This window comes from Salvia hispanica, chromosome 5 (genome assembly GCF_023119035.1).
Source record: "Salvia hispanica cultivar TCC Black 2014 chromosome 5, UniMelb_Shisp_WGS_1.0, whole genome shotgun sequence".
In the NCBI taxonomy this organism is placed as follows: Eukaryota; Viridiplantae; Streptophyta; class Magnoliopsida; order Lamiales; family Lamiaceae; genus Salvia; species Salvia hispanica.
In genome coordinates, this window is record NC_062969.1 from 4,724,044 (window position 1) to 4,743,650 (window position 19,607).

The window sequence follows — 19,607 nt, forward strand, 5'->3', positions numbered from 1 at the left end:
CATTGGCCCATTTGAATGTGAGCTACAATCAGAACATTCAACTAATTTAAGTCCGACAAGGCGACAAAGGTAAGCTACAATCAGAAGCTTAAAAGGTTAAACCTCTCCCTCATTTTCCTCTATTATTAGTATGTTTAATGTGAAACTACTGAAGATGAAGCAGTAATGAGGTATGATTGACCATGCCTCTGTGACCCAAATGGATCTTACCAGATCACATGTAGCCATGTAGGCATGTAGCATTCTTTTCGTAAATAAAGTGCATGCATCTGTCTATATACATACATACAAAATATACATTATACATAGTCTATCACATTGAACATGAATCCTTCATAGTTCATACAATGAGACGCTGTGTTAGGACAAACACGACAGCATTTAATCAAGTCACATTTGCTAAAATCAACTCTAGTCTCCCTTACGGCCGTCGATTGATAAAAAAACCCATATTTCTCCACTACTTTTAAATTTGAAAGCCGTCACATTTGAGCTTGGAATTTTGATTATTTCTCGACTCCACGCGTTCTACAATGCTAGAATTTGTGGTCATTTTAAATCTCATATTTTATTCACATGATTCTTTTTAATGCTCATAAAATACTTTTGGCAAGAAACCGAGTAAACACTCCAAATCGAGAAGATCTAACTTTAAATCTTACTTATCTCAGAAGTTTAGAACGAATCAACGAAATTTTGAATTCAGTGTATTTGACTGAATATTTTGGCACTTTTTATGATTCAAATATTCGATCTAGTTGGCCCATGCCATGCGCATAAGATTATTTTGCAGGTTTTGGATCATTTTGTCTACTTTTTATTTCCCCATTTTTTACTGATTTGTCGAATGTTGGACTTTGAATTACCGTTTTTTGTCCGTTTGATTTGTTCTTCATACTAGTATTAAAAATCCACAAATTCTCCAACACGAAATAATCGAATGATATATTTGTGCAACTTAGCATTCCTTTTACTACTATTGAGTACACTTTATTTTAAAGAGGAAATATTTTTTTTTAGTCCACGACTTTGCCAAACTATCATTTTTGGTTCGTAAATTTTAAAAAATACCTTTTGAAGTCCATCAACTTCAATTTAATATTATTTGAGCTACTTTTCTTTTATCGGAAATACCCTTAAGGCTATAAAGGCCAATTACTAGGTATCACAATAAAAATTAAATTAAAATAAAATATGTAATATAATTTGGAATTAAAATAAAATATGTGATACTATAATTGATTCTATTATTTTAATTTTTAACTTTATAACATTAAAAAATAATTGAATCACAATCAAAATTAAAATTTTATTTTGACAATTATATTTATAATTTTAATTTTTATAATTAATATAGTTAAGAATCGTACTCGCATTTTTTGTTTTAGTTTTTTACTTTCTAAAAGTTAAGAGGAAGATGATTTGAGATAAGGTGATTGAAAATGTGAAGCGAAAAATATCATTTCAGACACTCAATCTATAAGAAGATATCATATCCAATATTAGAGAAAGATAGAGAAAATATCATATTCAATATCTATATATCTCATTTTTATGAAAGTTCAAAAAATCCTCAATGCATTAAGGAGCATTTTTGGTGCAAAATCTTGATGAATAGTGAAAAATTACCACAAATGTGATTACACTTTAGTACATTGACTATACATGATATTTTTAAAGTTCAGAGAATATTGACGTGCAAAATGCAAAATTCAGAAACCATTTATGTAGTTCACTAAAATATTTAAGGTGTAAAAACTCACGAATAAACCCAGATATGTAAGTGTTCCATGTTCCATAGAAGGCAAACTAGACAAGAACACAAAGCATAACTTAGGAAAAAAATATTCTTGTTAGAGAAACAATCTATAATTTGAAACGGGAAAAACAGTCAAAACCGTCTATCTAAAACAAGATGACATTTACTATTTCAATAGTATGTGGTGTGGGGTCAAGTGGGAATAGAAAAATGCAATACAGATTAAAATAGAAGGTTTCATGAACATTAAAAAAGGGTTGGGAAAGCACAAACTTGCAGATGTCCTAAAGAAATATCTAAGGAGATGCTTTCAAGCAAACGTTCATTCATTACCACGTGAAATATGCAATGTTAGCACAAAACATCAACAAATGCATGATCAGAAATATCTAAGGAGATGCTTTCAAGCAAACGTTCATTCATTACCACGTGAAATATGCAATGTTAGCACAAAACATCAACAAATGCATGATCTGTGAGATAAGTCATTCCAGCTATATAGAATATATAGGTTAATATAAGTTAATAGGCCACACAAATTCAACTGCACCATAAAAATCATAGAGGCGGCTAACTAAACATGTCATTAAAGATAAGATTTGCCACAAATGCTAGATGATAATAATAATGGTAAAACTACTAAGTACGAAATACAAGGCAAGATCTAAGAAATGTGATTATAGAAAATTATAGGATCACCTAACTGAAGCTTCACATAGAAAATTCATGCAAGAACACACTGTCTTAACGTACTTGAAACATATTGCAATCACTGAAACCCTCAGAAAACCAAACAGAGTAATTTAATGAAGTTGTCTACGGTTTTATATATGTTGATCACGTAACTTCTGATGTTCGACTTTTACAGTATGATATGATGCTGGACATCAGCAATCAATAAATCCCCGAGCTCAGAAACCAAATAGAGTAAATTCACTATATTGGTTCAAAGTTTCTGATACTTATTCAATAAGTGCTATAAGGTTGATCGCGTAAATTTGAGGTTCAACTTTTACAATATGATATCAGACACCATCCATAACAGTAATGGCAGACACAATATAAACAGAAGTAAAATACGAGTTTCTTATTAACTAATGAACTTACATACCACAAACCAATAAGAAGAATAGTAGTAACACTTTGTTGACACTGTATAATATAAACTCCAACCATAAAATCAAACCCACTGCTGCAAAAATTTTCATCAACAACCCAAACTTACTTGTCATTATTGCTGCATAGTCCTAACTTGCTGCTGCTTCATGTTCTCCGAGGAAGCATGAGACGAAGCATCAGGCGAAACGCCTTGAGGTGCTGATGTCAAGGTCTGGTGGTACTGAGCAGAGAACTGCTGCGGCATAGCCTGAGTAAAATACATTTGAGCCTGTGTCGGGTCAGTAAATTCATACGTATAAGCAGAATTGGATGCTGAAGATGGAGCCATCATTTGAGACGGATGATGAATCTGAGTGAACCCGACATATTGAGGTTGATGTTGCTGGCTAGACGGGACTTGCACCATATGCTGAGTAGCTCCAGCTGCCGTTCTGTACACCCCTGTAGCCATTTCGAGTTTGGAGGAAGGAGCGTTTACTTGCTGGCTGTAAGCCACGTGAGGGGTGGCTGCAGCAGCAGGAGGAGCCTGAGGGCGAACGGAAGGGGCATTTGGGGCCATTTCGCTATATCCTTGTGGCTGTATAGGCATGTTATAAGGTTGGGGCTGTCTAGCAGGGACGAAGTAGAACGGCTGCTGGTCGAGCACGGGCTGCTGGTGTTGATGGTGCTGCTGCTGCTGGGAAGGATAAACGGAGTAGTATGACCCATACGGCATCGCTCCAGCGGGTATATACTGGTTGCCGGAATGAACAAATTGTTGGGGATGATGCATTTGGGGGTGATTCTGATCATATTGGTTCGATATAACATAGCCCGATTCTTGAACTTGTTGCTGCATCTGAATCTTATTAGCATTCTGATCACCAGATTTCAATTCAGCTTGATTAGCAGCAACCATATTGTTTCCAGATTGAATTTGTATGATTTGATCTTGATAAACAGGTTGTCTCTGACTGGATAGGGGGTTTCTTATACCTCCTTCACTGTATGAATCAAATCATCAAAAAGCTTGATTCAGATCATCCATGCAATAGTGTAAGTAAGAGCATCAATTTTACGAAATTAGGATAACTATTGAAGAATTGCCACAAATTAATAGAACAACATACCTTGAAGCGGAATCTGGAGAAGCCAAATCGAAGCCACCACTCTGTTTCTGCTGAAATTGAGCCTGAGAAATCTGCTGCGGCTGCATTTGTGATTGTACATGCGGCTGGATTTGTTGTACCCTCCTGTATCCTCCAGGATCTGATCTCTCATCGTCTGAAATTACCCGATTTGGGGGATCGCCACCAACCACCATCGGTACCCCAGCAACCACCCCACCGGCAGAAACTCCGTCCGTCTTCGTAGTCGCTGCAAAATTGACATTCGCCGCGACCCCAACAGTCATCTGCTGAAACTGATCCTCAATTCCCACCGCCCCCATCTTCTGATTCTCATCGACATGAACCCTAATCGGCGGCAAATTCGCCACCGATGGCGAGCTAGAAGTCGACCCAAACGATGACGTCGTCTCCAGCATTGGAGAATCGGGAACAGAGTGCACATCCTGATTCGCTCCACTGTTTCCATTTCCCCCAACTTTCGCCCCCTCAATTTGACCTGCCGCCGTCGCCTTCCCCATCGAATCATCGTCCAATCCGAGTAGGCAATTAACCGAAGAAGACTCGGAAAATCCGCGATCACTCGCCGCCGCCGACATCGTACTCGACTTACCGTTGAGAGCGTTGAAGAACCAATCATCCGATTTAGTCGACGCCGTCTCAACGAGGAGCTGCTCAATATTCGCCGACGATTGGGGAAACAAAAAGAGGCGGATGCGGCCAGGCTTCATCCCGCCAGGACTATTGAGGCGGTCGTACTCCTCCACCATATTCTCGAGATCCTCATCGGTAGTGACCGAAATCAAGGAATCCAAATCCTCGCTGGGGAGCTGGTATTTGAGCGAGAACAATTGGTTGTTGAGGAGGGTTTTGGAGAGGCGGTGGCGGAGGTCGGAGAGGGAGGTGTGGCGGTCAATTACGATGATGCGAGTGTCTCCACCGATGTAGCAGAGGGATTTATCGTGGGGGCGGGGGACTATGTGGCCGCCATAGCTGCACATGAGACGGAGCTTCTGCGGCGGGGGAGGCGGCTCAGTGTCCCAGGAGTCGGTGTGGCGGGAGCGGGGGGAGGAGTCGACGGAATCGGCATAGACGGCGGACGCCGGAGCGGGAGGAGCGGCGGGGAGGAGGGGTGGTGGGGCCTCCATTGAAGGAGAGAGTAAGAGAGAAGGTCGAATCGAAATTATTTGGGGAAGAAGGTTTTTGGTGGACTTTATATTTTTGTACAGTACTCCCTCCATTCCACAAAGATAGTCCGACTTTGATCCGACACGAATTTTAAGAAATGTAATAAAAAATGAATTGAAAAAGTTAATGTAATGTGTGTCCTATTTTTATATATTAGTTTTATAATAAAGTGTGAGTATGAATGAGTTAGTGGAATATATGGTCCACTACCAAAAATGATAAAAAGTGAGAAATGTGACAAATTTTATGGGACAGATGAAAATGAAAAAAAGGAACAATCTTTGTGGGACGGAGGGAGTACTACCTTCCTTCCGGCTGTTTTAAATAATTGAAATATTATGGTAAATCTATGAGAATTGTTTCTATCGAGTTCATATTATCATTATTTTTTAATGGATTATATTTTTAATCAGTATAATATTATTAAGAGTGAACTAAAAAAAACACCGCTACGTATTGTCATTCGAACGTTGGAGGTATCCATATTTCAAAAAATATTTGGAAATTATTAAAAACTCTTCTTCAGCCTTCACCAAGTTAATATTATTGGAGAGTAAATAATCAAAATTGGAATGGTAGAATGGGCTGAACTGCACTTTTGTATCAAAATTGCAGAAGTAAAAAATGGATGTCCTCATTGGAGAGGATAAAGAAGAGTAAACTTTTTAAAAAATAATAATATAATATTATTATATTAGTTTTCGTGTTAAACATGTAGACATGAAGATAAATTATTTCCTTGCAAATTGTAAAGTGTTAAATTTTATATCGTTTCAACTTTCAAGTATCAATAGTATTAAAATTTCATTTGAGGTATCTGTATAAGAATATTAAAATATCATCAATGGTACCCTTGTTTTAGAAAGACCAGAATTCCCTTAGTGGCATTTTGGTTAAATTCAAGTGGAAAAAGGATTTAAAAGTCCATGAACAGTGAACAAATCCTTCAAATAATATTAAGTCCATACATAGAGATGTGTGGCGATATTTTTAAAACATAGGAGTGTCTAGCGTTCGAACCTCCATACATATGTACTAAATTTGTAGTTCACTCTATTATTAATTACATTATTTTTTTATAATTATATTATATATATATATATATATATAAAAGCCTCATTTATTCATTTTACAGTTGTACTATATATACTAGCTAGTAATATACTCCATCTATTACTAATAACCTTATTAATGAAAGAGAAATAAAAAAATATTTATATATTTATAATGAAAAATAAAATGCATCTTATATTATTAAATAAAGAAATTTATAAGGAAATGTTTAATTTGCATGGACTTTCCAAAATGAAAATTTTTGGAATTCTCCAAATTTTATGGCCCCAATTCTCCAAATAAAAATTAAAATTTTATTAGATTAAAAATTTATATTTTTAATTCTTTAAATTTAATGGGCTATTCAAATAGGCATATTAAATGTTTGCAATTACATTAAGGACCCGTTCGGTTATCATTAATTGACCTCAATTCGGGTCAAATCAGTGCAATAAAGCCAGTTCGGTGTTCATTAAATGAAACGACACGGCCCTCGATATACCCCCAGGCCTGCACTGTGCTGCTTGACTTACATGAAATGATTCAAGGCTCCCACTCAATATTTGAATTCTCGACCGCTACAGTAATGAAGAAATGGTGGCAAGTTTACCAAAGTGACCCTGACTTTTTTTTCCCCAAGTCCGCCTTTCGTGGTCATTTGGAGTTGTGCATTTTCTTTTTACTTTCTCTCTCTAGGTCTGCACTCCACATGCTGCTGTGAAAAAACCGACAACGATCCACCGCTGCAAGGTCGTCGTCGACGTATAAAATTCATCGGCCGCCACGCTGCTGTGAAACCCAATTAATTGATACAGACTTTATTCTTTAAATCAACTGTAAAATTAAAACAATTAAAATTGTTGACTGAAGATCCATCGACTACCACTGCACCACACATCCGTTTAACCTTTGCGACCTCATTCCGCATCTTCTCGAAGCACCACCGCTCATCAAAACCCTAACATTCTCCGCCACTCCTTCCCTATCAACCGTCGCCGCATCGCTGAGATCTATTCCAATCTCCCAATCACCAACCACCAGCTTCCTAACAGTCGGAAAATCGAAATCCACCAGGAAACAGGTCATCGGGACGCCGCACCACATGCTCTCCACCACCGAGTTCCACCCACAATGTGTTAGTACCTTTTAGTAGAAAATGACCTCTTTCTTTGATAAGATCCAAATGGTAGGGCAGAGAAAAGACTAGGGTTGGAGAAGTATAGAAGGAGACATTGATGAGATTGTACTTGCGAGCGATGGCGGTATAGGCCAGATGAAAGCGGACTCGGCAACTAAGAAATGGAGGGAGTCTAGATCCGAGCGGATCAATTTCCCGACGAATTCGTCGATATAAGGGGGAAATATCTGGAGGAGAGCGGGCCAGTATTGTTCAAGGTGGAGATCCCAGCTTAATTTGGGGTAGAGGGGTAGTTGGAGGAATTTTGGAAGATTGATGAGGACATTATCGTCTGACAACACGCATCCTGCCATTTCGTCTCTCCAAATGTGAAACACCAAACATACAGCAATGATGCACGGTTGTGTGGGACCGCCCACATTTATTTAAGTCAACAGATGAATCTTGCATTTCCAATTATCCATAATCGAACGAGCCCTAAGCTTAATTAGTATTGAGTTATGAGTATATGATAGGGATCTTGAGCCACACCACGTACAAGACACCATGCAAGATGACCCGTTGACTCGTCCGGATGAAGCACCACCGTCGGGGGATACAAACCTGTCAATGACTGGGGGATGGCATTGACAAGTAAGCCGAAGAGACAAAGGATGAAGCCCGCCCGCCACAACGACTTCGTGTCGCATTAGAATACCATCTTTATATTTAATTGCATTTGATTTGTTTTGGATTTGTTTCCTTTTATTACGAATATTAAAATAAGCATAGATTATAAAGTCAAATCTTCTTGGATTTTTTTCTTGATTTTTTCCCCAAGTCATGAGTCAAATTAAGTAGAGGAAATTCTATAAATTATAGAATTCAAATAGATCGAATCATTGAGAAGGAGTACTAAATATTAACACCTTTTTCTCTCTATTGTGCTCTCGGTAAAACCCTAGCCTCCAAACTAGGGTTCGCCACCTTTTCCTTACAAACTCTGGAATTCGCGTGCTCTACGTTCAATAGGAGATCTGCACCCTGTCCATGCGTTTACAAACTATGGGTAGAAATGGAATATTCGTGAGAGTTGTATGGTTAGGAGCTGATTTCTTTGATTGGATAATGTAACTTGGTATTGTGACATTGTGTGCATGAGAAAGTAGTGATTGTTAATTTGCTATCAATACGTTACAAAAATTGGGACACTTTATCCATTCACTACTATTTTCCCATTCATAATATCAAATACGGACTTATTCTTAAAATTCATGTTATAATTTATAAGTGATGAACAAAGAGAGTATTGTAGTGGAAGTCATATATAGAGGTATATTTTTAGGGGAATTGGAACGAAATAGTTGATTGGCGTAATCGATTGCCGAGTCGAGTGTATGGTGGTTCGAGTAATTCAACATTTTGTTACAATGTAAAGTTAATACTACGTACTACTATTATAATTCAAAATATTGAGTGAAAAAAGGTCATTAAACTTCATCATTAGATCACTTGGTAAAGGTATGTTGCTTACTACTATCTTTAATTTTTTTAAACACCTCTCATCATTATGGATAGGGATACATAAAATAAAATATAACAACTCCACAAAGAATAAATCAAATCGCTTAGAATAAAATATAATTGGCTAAGAGCATTTACAAGGAGAGAGGTAAATGGAGAGATAAACTAATATAACTACTATATTTATCTTTTTTTCATGAAAAATTATTTTCCAAGGGAAGAAGTATTTGAGAAGGTATTATACCTTTTTCCATTTTGAAGAGGTATCTTTACCTCTCCATCAATGGAGAGGTAAAATCATAACCACCATATTTACCTTCTTTTCATAAAAAATCATTTTCCAAGGGGAAAGCTATTTGAGAAGGTATTACACTTTATGTTTTTTTAATGCTTTTGTACTATTATTTTATTTTTTCTAAATGATATACCTTTCTATATACCTTTTATCCTTGGAGTTGATTGATTTTTGAAAAGGTATATTGCACTTTTTGAGAAGGTATAAATATGATATACCATTTTTATTTAATCTCTCCACTTGGAGTTGCTCTTAGAGCAACTCCAAGGGAGAAGGTAAATGAGAAGGTAAACAATGATAACCGCCAAATTTACCTTTTTTTTTATGGAAAAACACTCTCCAAGGGAGGAGGTAAATAGGAAGGTAAAATACCTTTTTCCATATTGAGGAGGTATCTTTACCTCTCCATAGAAGAGAAGGTAATAGAAAAAACTGATTTTGAGATTGGCGGGAGAGAGAAACGGGAGAGAGAAGCGGCAAAATCTCAACAATATACCTATTTACCTTTTCAATATACCTTTCATCCTTAGAGTTGATTGCTTTTTGGGAAGGTATATTACACTTTTTGAGAAGGTATAAACATTATATACCATTTTCATTTACCTTCTCCCCTTGCAGTTGCTCTATCAAGCCTTACATAGGCAGAAAAAAGAAAGTAAGAAAAGAATATATTAAATCACTGAGAAAAAAAATACTAGCTTGCATAGGCAGAAGAAAGCAAGTCGTGGATATTGTAGAGGAAAATAGAAAAATCATTCCAGAAAAATAATCTTATTCTTTTTATTTGGGAAATTGGTCTCTAAAACCATGAACTTTGCTTAAAATTTGGTATTTCCCATGAACTTTGAAATTGGTATATAATATCACGAACTTTGCATTTTGTTTGGTATTTCCCACGGCATGTTTATTGCTATATTTGACTAATTTACGAGGCTTTTTTATTATACTTGGCACAATTAAATCAACGTAGTTTTCAACGTGACTTTTTATGCTACATGTTATGAACTTAAAAGGTGGTTTCAAATATTATAAAACATATCAAGGTTGCCTATATTAAATAAGATTTTGATGAAAATATCTTATTTGAGTGAGTTTGGGAAATACCAAACAAAATGCAAAGTTCGTGATATTATATACCAATTTCAAAGTTCATGGGAAATACCAAATTTTAAGCAAAGTTCATGGTTTTAGAGACCAATTTCCCTTTTTATTTTGATCTATCTATTTATATTTTTGAAAGCTTTTTTTACCACACATTATTCATATTTATTAGTTTTCATAATTAAATATATGGAGTACTATTTTAAATTTAGTAATAGTTGTAGTTAAGTACTTCTATATAAGTTTTGATCAAATTTAACCGATAGAAAATTTTATTAAATTTCCTTGTATTTATTTTATTTTATAATGTGCTGGTTGGGGTAACACGCCAGGTGATTTTTGCCGTCACTGGGGACACTTTTCCGTGCTTCGCGATTTTCACGTCATACTTATTTAATCAACTTTATAACAGTGTGTTAATAACTGTATGACAGATATATAAAAAATTTTGTATTTAAAGTTAAATATTCCTCTCCGATTCCAATGTCAGTTCTTCTTAATCTTTATATTAGCTGTGATAGGTACATTTACAGATATGAGTATCTGTAAAGCCGATATACATTTTTTAATCATTTAGTTAAATTTACAAATTAAATATACTCCATAATTTAATATTTTAACCATTATTTAAATTTACAATTAAAATATACTCCATAATCTAATATTTTATTTTTATACGTATAATTATAAAAGATAATAATGTAAATAATAATTTTAATATATTAATTTAGTAAAATGGGTAGAAAAAAAAACACTATTAATTTGTACTAAATGAGGTAGACTCACGATAATTGTGTAATAGTACCATACGGAATACTACTATGTAACCTTTCTTTGGATGAAAAATACTAATCCAATTTAATTTCACTATCACGTGTCATTCTCAATAATTTGAACTACTTAATTTGATTAATTCAAACAATTTAGCAAAATCGGATAACCTCAACATAGAGTGAAAGAAACTGCGCATGATAGTGATAGCTAGCATACTTTTGAAATTATGAATTGATCATCATATCTCCCAACTTTCTTTGTCTTGAAGTATTCGTATATAAGGATAAGATAAATAAAGCCATATTATTTTAATATACCTGATAAATGATAATGGTCGTTGTGTGATAGGAGTATATAATTAGTATTAAACCAAAAGTCCGATATGAGAAGCTATTGTTATGGACGTACTTGCTGACTCTATTATGTGTTAAAAAAATTTGTTTTTTAATATCTCAGGATTTTGAGAAATTAATATAGTATGACGGGAATATTTATAATATTTTATTAAATATTTCAAACTAATACGCACTTTAAATAATGGAGTTGCCTAAATTCGTTGTGCGATTATGATCACCATGAAATTGACCCACTTGCAGCTTATTGTAGTACTATCAATTTGTTGTTTTTGCATCTCTTTTGGAAAAACTAATACCCCCTTAAAAAGGATATATATTACCTTTCCGTTAGTCCGTTTTTATATCATTAAAAACTCTATTATTTTGGTTAATGCTATTATTGGTTGTGGATGTAGTAGATAATTACCCTGACGTTAATATTGAGGAAACATTAAGATATAGTTATATTCGAATCTATTTCAAAAGATTCTCATATCTATCAAGAGTGTGAAGCAAGATTGGAAATCAAGCAAACAGTGGTGAGATTTTTTACTACCAAAACTTGAACACCATGCCAAAAAAGTTTGCAATTCCCACAACAAAACATAAAATGAAGGCATAAGCAAACAAGATAGCTACAGCTGAGATCGATGAAGCTGATAGAGTGTCAATGGACAAGTTCACCAATCCTGTAAGAACATTAGCCTGCACACATTCAGAAAACTGGGTCAGTCGCTCGATCGAGACATGATTCATCATATGTATGCAAACAGCAAACATGAGCAAGGGTGGGTGCTACTATCTCTCTAACCAGTAGAAACGATGCCAACATATTTCGACTAAAAGCTTCTTCCATGGCTGAACTCTTGCATCCCGGAACACAGTCAAACATCATTACAATGCCTAACACCTGAGAGAGTGATATGTAGTTATTGCTTGATTGGAAGCAGCAAACAGCATAGAAAGTACAGGATTTGTTCACACTTGCAAAATTATGCAGAGAAAAGAAAACAGTTTTCATTACTGATATCAATTTAGTAACATCAATGTACTACAATATAAAGAAATTAGATGCATGATTAAAATAATTTAACAGGATCATCTTCTTCATGAATCAAAAATACGAAAAAGTTACCTGAAGGTTGATAGCCAAGATAAGAGATACATATGCCATGTTGCACTGCACAGAAATCTCGAAGTCATTATCTTCTAGGATGATACAATGATACACATTAGTTATATTACAAGTGCAAGAGTGACATTTCAGAGTGATAATTACCATTCGGCGAGATGTTGCTTCAACATACCAGTCAAGAAGCAAAGTTAGTGACCTGTAACAAGACAAGAAGGAAACCATATGACTTCGTATATTGTTCAATTAAACAATAAAGAAGTAACTGCTGGGACCAAAACACAGTCCCCTTACCAGAAAAACATGCAAAGAACCCAAACTCTAGTTCTCATCCAAGTCTTGGTTTTCAACATAGCATCAGCATTGTCTCCAAAGAAGGCATAGCTTCCAATTCTGACACCAATAAGATACATACCCCAATATCCTGAAACCAAGAACAAACCAATGGCATAAAGTTAAAATTTCATATCATTTATGGGAGAATGTTTATGTTCACAATATTTCCGAGGAGAAATGTATAAAGAAGAAACAGAGAAGGACAAGCAATGAGAAATACCCAAACTACAAGGAGATCCTCACCAAATATGCTAAAAATCCCTTCCTTGTTTTGGCTAAAGATGTCACTTTTCCTGTCTTTAGAAAGAAGATATAAATTCAGCCCACGCAATAGTAAGGCTTGATAACCTGATATCACATACAGTCCACACATGTTAAACGAAACAAGTTATATGATTTATATAACTGTTATAGCTAAGGACCTCAGCTAGAATAGATTGGAAATTGGAAATTGGGCAGTACCTATTAGGATTAATGAACCTAGAATACCACAGTATTTAGGATGAACATTAACAATTAATGTGAGGATAGCCACAGCAGCTAGAGTGAAAAAGAAGTTCCAATGGACACCATATTCACCAACATGAACCTATATGAAACAAACACAAGCTAAAATGAAGGAAAACATGCAAACACAATCATTTTAGGGGCGTGAGCTTAGAAAATTCAGAGGATGATCATCAAACGCAGAAGGGTAAATAAGTTGAAAATCCCATATTACTGTACCTGGTAATTCACACTTGAAGTACAGACAAGTCGAGCAAAACCCAAAATAATCAATGGACTAGTTGAACGAAGGCCAGTACTCAGTGTCCTAGATTGGCACAAATGAACTAGAAATTAAGAGTACCCGATCAATTATAATAGGTTAACAACACATAAAAAAGATATTATACGAAAATGCTGCAGAACTGGCAACTAAAATCTAACTCAACAGCCATTGAATAATACAAGAAACTAAGAATACCTTGGTATTTGTCAATAAATAAATGCAACTGCAACTTTAAGAAACTAAGCTAATTGGGACCAGAACCAAGTCATTCTGGTCTCCAGGACTGCCGCAAGGATATAGAAAGCAATCAAGCACACATGTGGAAAAGAACTTTAGTTTCTTACATATTTGCGATGCCACGTGCCTGTCGTGAAACCAAGGCATTTGCTACTACAAATGCGCCAACCCCAAGATCCATCTAACATGCAAATGGAATATCAGACTTTATCCCCAAACTAATAGAAGCTCAAAGTTGGACAAAAGAGAGAAAGCTATTGCAGACGGTGATACAAGCAAACACGCAAAATGAGGACTTATGCCAAAGTAAGCACATAATTCTAACCAATCCAGTCCCATATGTCTCTGTTTTCGCGTATCTTCTGGGAAATATCTTGAAATCAACAGCCAAAATAGAGAAGCATGTAACAAGCATCTGAAGTAAATCATCCTTGTTAAAACAGTAGAGAAAACCGATGTACTATTTGATTAACAAAAGTTTGACCGTGTACCGTAGAGATTCTGTAAGATGTGATATCTTCCCTAATAGAATCTACACCACCTTCCTGCAAGAATGAAGGTCGATTTCTGTCCTAAAGATTAAATTAATTCCAAAAACATGAGAAATGCAAAATCTAGTGAAGTACTATTAGAACCACTAAAATTCACAAGAATCTTAAATACTACTCCATCATTGGTATAAAAAAGAGCCTAATAGAAATCTTCACAATTTTACCTATCAAATGTTTTCAGGCAAAACAGCAGCAAAAGCATCAAGACTGTGCTCCAATAAGTCCATTCTGCCAAAACCTGTCATCAGCAAGTCACTCCATTAACTACAAACCACCGAAAGAATTCCACTGTACCTTAACATTCAAGATTTCTTTAGTAGATTTTGAGTACTTACAGTCAGATATAAAATATAAGGCATAGCAATGCAGAGATAATCAATAAGCAAGACTGCAACATAAGCTTTGAAACTCTTTCCACCACCAGCAACGTTATCATCTTTCTTAGGATGGCCTAATTTTACCCAAAAAATTAAACTAAAGTCATCATGTGAAATGAACAAAACAACAAAGAGAATTCACAACTGCGAACATTCAAAAACTATGCAATTACCATTACTGATCCAGTTGAATCCGATGCAACGTCTAATAAGAACCAAAATCTGAAGAGAACCAAAACAATTATGAGCTCACGACGCAAACAATAAAACCGAGAACACTGCATAGCTAAATACTAACCGAAAGATTTGTGATCAGAAAGAAAATTTCAAGCTTCGAAGACCCCGTTAAGTGACTCACGAATCTGTAACAAGGAGTAATGATTTTTGACGATAAACCTCATAAAATTTTCAAATTAGCACTGCAATTTTGAAAGGAGGTGAAAGTAAAGATCAAGTTTTCGACTGTACTCACTACTACTCACAGTTCTTTAAGGTGCCTATTGGGATTGAAGGACTCCATTGATGGAGCTTGACTAATGAGAATTGCTGTAGAAGAAGAGCAACAGAAAAATGATTTTGTATGATATAAACATCACTGAAAAAGGCCCAATATCGATGATCAATGGTGTATATTTTTTTGATAGTGTAAAAATGTCTAGTTTGGCCAATTTTTGGTTAGTTCCATAATTTTATATTATAATTTTGTTATTCTTTTTAATTGTATCACGACAATAAATTATGCTGTATTACGTGACTGACTTTATTGACGTGATACATACATGTGTAAAAATTAAAAACATAGCTAACTAGATCTATTAAATGACGCTGTTTAAGTAACGGAATATTTTGTCTACATAGTATTTTTTGTTTGCAACAAGGAAGGATCTACTTAGAGAGGATAAGGGGCAATTGCCCCTACTAAATGAAATATATTTTATTTATACTAATTTATTATTCAATTTTTAAATTTTTTTGTTTATTTCAGTAAATTTTGAAATTGCACTTGACGAAGAAACGTACTCCTACTAGTATTTGAACTCTTTCGTGCAAGGAAATTCGTGTGGCCAGACCCCCACAATAAATAAAACAGTAGGAGTATGATCTACTTATTAGATAACACTATTATGATAGAGAACGCAATGTCAAAAGAATAATTACCATAAGGCCGAAAATCAAAATTGAAAAGAGAATTACTCTCTTAAATAAAAAACTGTGCATGAGACTTTCATTTTACATTTCGAAGTGATGACTATCTCGTCATCATTTTCTATATCTCGTCATCATTTTCTATTACTACTACCTTCGTTCCAAATGTATGTATAAAATCCATTTGATTTTAGTAATTTTAATCGTTTGAATAATCGTTCATGGGTAATCGTTCATTTCGAAGTCATCTACTACTACTACTACTGATTTTCTCAAATAAATATAAAATCAAATAAACTCAATAAATACTCGTTCCACGATAGACACAAGATGGCCTTTACCGACTCAAAATCATTATTGATTGGTACAAGTGCCCCTTGACCCAAACGAATCCCATGCGCCTCATCAGTTCTCTTCCACTTCAATTTGAAGTCTTCATCATTTCTCCCTCCCTCTATTCGTAGAGTTGGTTTCTAATATCTCATTATCTCTAAAAATAATTTACTAATCGCGATAATTAGTGACCCTTTTTGAGTAAAAGCTCTTAATGATTGTAGGCTAGATTTGATGAAGTTGGGGTCCATAAATTTGAAGTTTAGACAGCAACATGAGAAAAATATCTCCGTCCAAAATTTCCTTAAATAGGAGTATCACTTATTTTGGTTTTACCACCAAATCGCAATGCCATTCGGTTAAGGATAACAAGATTCTAGTATTTTTCTTGCTATTTGGGTTCAGTATCTTTACGCGTCTTGTAATTATTTACCGTCTTTTCTAAACAACGTTTTACCCACTTGTGGGTCAGCTCTCCTTCAAAATTCTTGATTTTTTGAGGTTTAGTTTGGTGGGTTTGCTTCGATTATTGGGCGCAAATGGGTTGGAAGATTTCTTTTTGTCCCAACACGAATCTCCGGACAATGTTTCAGGTTTGTTTGTTTATGTTTTTCATTTCGTTTCTCGATTTTTTAAAAAAAATTTAGTATAGTTTGTAGGAGTATTTTTTTTGTTAATCAAGAATTTTGTTCAGTTGGTTGTTGAAAATATAACTTCTTTTAGAGGCTTGGATTAATGTATTTTTTATTTGGTTTCGTCGGTATTCAATTTATTGTTGAATTTGATATGATGTAGCTTGTATAGTTAACATATCTGTAACTCAATTTGCCGAATTACCAACAACAAAAAAACATGAATAAAACTGTGATGTAAAAATCTAGAGGTGTTTGGTTTCAACCTCTAGATTGATTATCAAGAATTTGTACTCATTTAGTTAATCGTTTATCAAGAATTTTGTTCAGTTGGTACCATATATGATCACTAAAAGTTCTTTCTTGATGCAGTAACATATGGTTAAGTGATCCAACTTTGTCACTGCAATGCTGAATTATTGAGTTTGCTAGTCTTTACTTTCACGAATTGACACGAGACTTATATGTATTGCGCGCTACCAAACAGGTTAGGCCAAGTCAGACTGAGCTAGAATGTCGACACACTATTAGGTCTCACGGGAGGAAACTTGCTGGAGACCACAAGCACGACTGGCTGATTTTGTTGCTACTCGTGGTCATAGAGATCATTCTGAATGTCATCAACCCATTCTATAGGTTCGTTGGAGAAGGCATGATGGAAGATCTCAAGTATCCGATGAAGGAAAACACTGTCCCCGTTTGGGCAGTTCCTGTGAGTAGAAACATCTTAGTAGTTTGTTTATGGTTACCACCATAAGCTAACATTGTTTCAAATCATGTTGTGTATATCTTGTGGTGAATTAGCTGTATGCAGTTTTGCTGCCTATGACCGTGTTCTTTCTCTACTACCTTCGGAGAAATGATGTGTATGATCTTCACCATAGCGTGCTAGGTATAGTTATTTCGACCTTTTGGGACTAGTAAAGTTTAGGCTTCCCGTTTTTTGGTTCAATGAAGAAAAGCTAGTGATGTAACTGCATTACTGCAGGGCTGCTCTTCTCTGTATTGATAACGGGAGTTCTCACTGATGCCATAAAAGATGCAGTTGGCAGGCCCCGACCGGACTTTTTCTGGCGCTGTTTTCCTGATGGACGTGATGTATGTCGTCTTAATATCTGAATTATTGAGTTTATATATGAGTTTGGAGTGTTGTTTTTTGGTTTGAAAACCAATACATAGGCATTATGTTCGACTCCACAGTGACACGATCGTTTATTTGCTAAAACAAAAGGGCTCATGTTTTGGACAGAGATGAACATACTATCTTATCTTGTAGTATTATCTTCTCTTCGACAGGAGTATGATCGTTGGGGCAATGTGGTGTGCCATGGAAAACCGGGTGACATAAAAGAAGGGCACAAGAGTTTCCCGAGCGGTCATACTTCATGTAAGAACCCCTTCCTCTACTCAAAACAAACATAAAAAGGAAGACACGCTCGTGTTATGGTCTGGATCAAAACTCATGGTCTTCATTATTCTACGATATTTTGCAAGGTCGTTTGCAGGTCTAGGCTTTCTGGCCTTGTATATGTCAGCAAAAATCAAATGCTTTGATCGCAGAGGGCACGTTGCAAAACTGTGCATCATCTTCCTCCCTATCCTCGCTGCTTGTCTTGTTGGGGTTTCTCGTGTGGACGACTACTGGCATCACTGGCAAGACGTGTTTGCTGGCGGCATCCTAGGTACGTTCGTTCCAACTGTTTGAAAATTCACTACACGAGTACAAATGCTGCTCACATTTTCAGATTTTCTTCACAACTGTTGTTAATTGTAGGTCTTGTAGTTGCTACCTTTTGCTACCTGCAGTTTTTCCCACCTCCATACCAGAATGAAGGTACACTTCTCATCATGTGGTGAAACACAAAAATGTACGTGTGTTGGCCTAGCAGTAGAGTGGTTAATGCCTCTGTTGAGTCTCTAAATTTAACATTACCAAAAAAGAAAAACACGGTATGTAACGTGGGATTTTGCTAGGATGGGGTCCTTATGCTTATTTCCGCGCTGTGGAGGACCTTCGTTCCAACTCTCTTCCGCCAGATGCGATGACCATGCTAGGAACGAACCAGCAACGAGTAGCAACGAGTGTCGTTGGTTCCAATCTTGACTCAGTCTTTGATGCCATGGAGACAGGAAGAAAGTAAAACTACTTGTTCAAGTCTTGTGGCATTTTATCAAATTTCTTTTTATTTGTTTTACCCTTTCTTTTTGTGTAAATCATCTTAACCAAAAGCGTAATTATCATCAACCTGTTATCGACGGTTTACCTATGCACTTTTGTTCGAGCGAAAGAATAGGGCTTCAAACACACGAGCTCGACTCGAACCAAAGCTATTAAGTTTTGTGTCCGGTTTGAGCTCGATTCATGGATGACTACTTCCAGCGTTATTAAGCTGGTTTGTGCTCGATCAAGCTGCGAATGACTCGTTTAGCGACTCAACAAATTCTAAATTTGAAACTATTTTTGTTAAATCAAGATTTATGAAAAATAGAGGCTCTTTGAGGAATGTGCAGAAGGATCATAGCTTTTAAAGACTTAAAAGAAACTAAAGAGTAAAGAGGAGTGTAGGGGATTCAAGCGATTTTTACTTTTTGTAATAGCTTTATCTTTATCACATGTTAAAAGGAATTAAAGGAAATAAGGCGTGATATGTAAATCCAATCGTGATAATGATGGTGCTCATTTTTGAGCGAATATGGCAATTTACACAAAGAAAATTACA

General features: G+C 35.6%; 3 protein-coding genes across 6 annotated transcripts; 1 reads left to right on the forward strand and 2 right to left on the reverse strand.

Annotated features, from left to right (window-relative positions):
• Positions 1–2,821: 2,821 nt before the first annotated feature.
• LOC125188515 lies at positions 2,822–5,156 on the reverse strand. Of its 3 annotated transcripts, none has more exons than XM_048085412.1 (3): positions 3,988–5,156; positions 3,243–3,861; positions 2,822–3,125 (listed from the first exon to the last, which is right to left on the reverse strand). In XM_048085412.1, exons 1-3 carry the CDS (start codon positions 5,130–5,132, stop codon positions 2,991–2,993), a joined length of 1,899 nt encoding a protein of 632 aa, XP_047941369.1. In that variant the 5' UTR covers positions 5,133–5,156; the 3' UTR covers positions 2,822–2,990. The 3 variants fall into 3 exon arrangements, with proteins under 3 accessions (XP_047941369.1, XP_047941370.1, XP_047941368.1); XM_048085413.1 differs by having other exon boundaries at positions 3,238–3,861; XM_048085411.1 differs by having other exon boundaries at positions 2,822–3,861.
• A 6,710-nt stretch (positions 5,157–11,866) lies between these two features.
• LOC125190316 (uncharacterized protein At4g17910-like) lies at positions 11,867–15,349 on the reverse strand. The gene is made up of 16 exons (XM_048087587.1): positions 15,259–15,349; positions 15,075–15,138; positions 14,950–14,998; positions 14,735–14,850; positions 14,564–14,637; positions 14,340–14,415; positions 14,174–14,263; positions 13,956–14,029; positions 13,566–13,653; positions 13,302–13,428; positions 13,083–13,187; positions 12,798–12,927; positions 12,651–12,702; positions 12,507–12,551; positions 12,183–12,281; positions 11,867–12,076 (listed from the first exon to the last, which is right to left on the reverse strand). The coding sequence occupies exons 1-16, from the start codon at positions 15,294–15,296 to the stop codon at positions 11,924–11,926; spliced, it is 1,380 nt and encodes a 459-aa protein (XP_047943544.1). The 5' UTR covers positions 15,297–15,349; the 3' UTR covers positions 11,867–11,923.
• A 990-nt stretch (positions 15,350–16,339) lies between these two features.
• Positions 16,340–19,154, forward strand: LOC125186282 (lipid phosphate phosphatase 2-like). Of its 2 annotated transcripts, none has more exons than XM_048082636.1 (8): positions 16,340–16,848; positions 17,375–17,599; positions 17,692–17,779; positions 17,876–17,985; positions 18,184–18,274; positions 18,381–18,569; positions 18,662–18,755; positions 18,862–19,093. In XM_048082636.1, the coding sequence occupies exons 1-7, from the start codon at positions 16,795–16,797 to the stop codon at positions 18,742–18,744; spliced, it is 840 nt and encodes a 279-aa protein (XP_047938593.1). In that variant the 5' UTR covers positions 16,340–16,794; the 3' UTR covers positions 18,745–18,755; positions 18,862–19,093. The 2 variants fall into 2 exon arrangements, with proteins under 2 accessions (XP_047938593.1, XP_047938592.1); XM_048082635.1 differs by having other exon boundaries at positions 16,341–16,848; positions 18,662–18,721; positions 18,862–19,154.
• Positions 19,155–19,607: the final 453 nt, after the last annotated feature.

Coding starts and splice junctions, on each gene's coding strand:
- LOC125190316 (XM_048087587.1), bottom strand. CDS start 15,296: ATGGAGTCCTTCAATCCCAATAGGCACCTTAAAGAACT. Junction 14,638..14,734: donor CTTATATTTTATATCTGACT/GTAAGTACTCAA, acceptor TGCTGATGACAG/GTTTTGGCAGAATGGACTTA. Junction 12,077..12,182: donor TGTTGGCATCGTTTCTACTG/GTTAGAGAGATA, acceptor GAATGTGTGCAG/GCTAATGTTCTTACAGGATT.
- LOC125186282 (XM_048082635.1), top strand. CDS start 16,795: ATGGGTTGGAAGATTTCTTTTTGTCCCAACACGAATCTCCGGACAATG. Junction 17,780..17,875: donor TCTTCACCATAGCGTGCTAG/GTATAGTTATTT, acceptor GCATTACTGCAG/GGCTGCTCTTCTCTGTATTG. Junction 18,275..18,380: donor CCCGAGCGGTCATACTTCAT/GTAAGAACCCCT, acceptor GATATTTTGCAA/GGTCGTTTGCAGGTCTAGGC.
- LOC125188515 (XM_048085411.1), bottom strand. CDS start 5,132: ATGGAGGCCCCACCACCCCTCCTCCCCGCCGCTCCTCCCGCTCCGGCG. Junction 3,862..3,987: donor TCTCCAGATTCCGCTTCAAG/GTATGTTGTTCT, acceptor TGATTCATACAG/TGAAGGAGGTATAAGAAACC.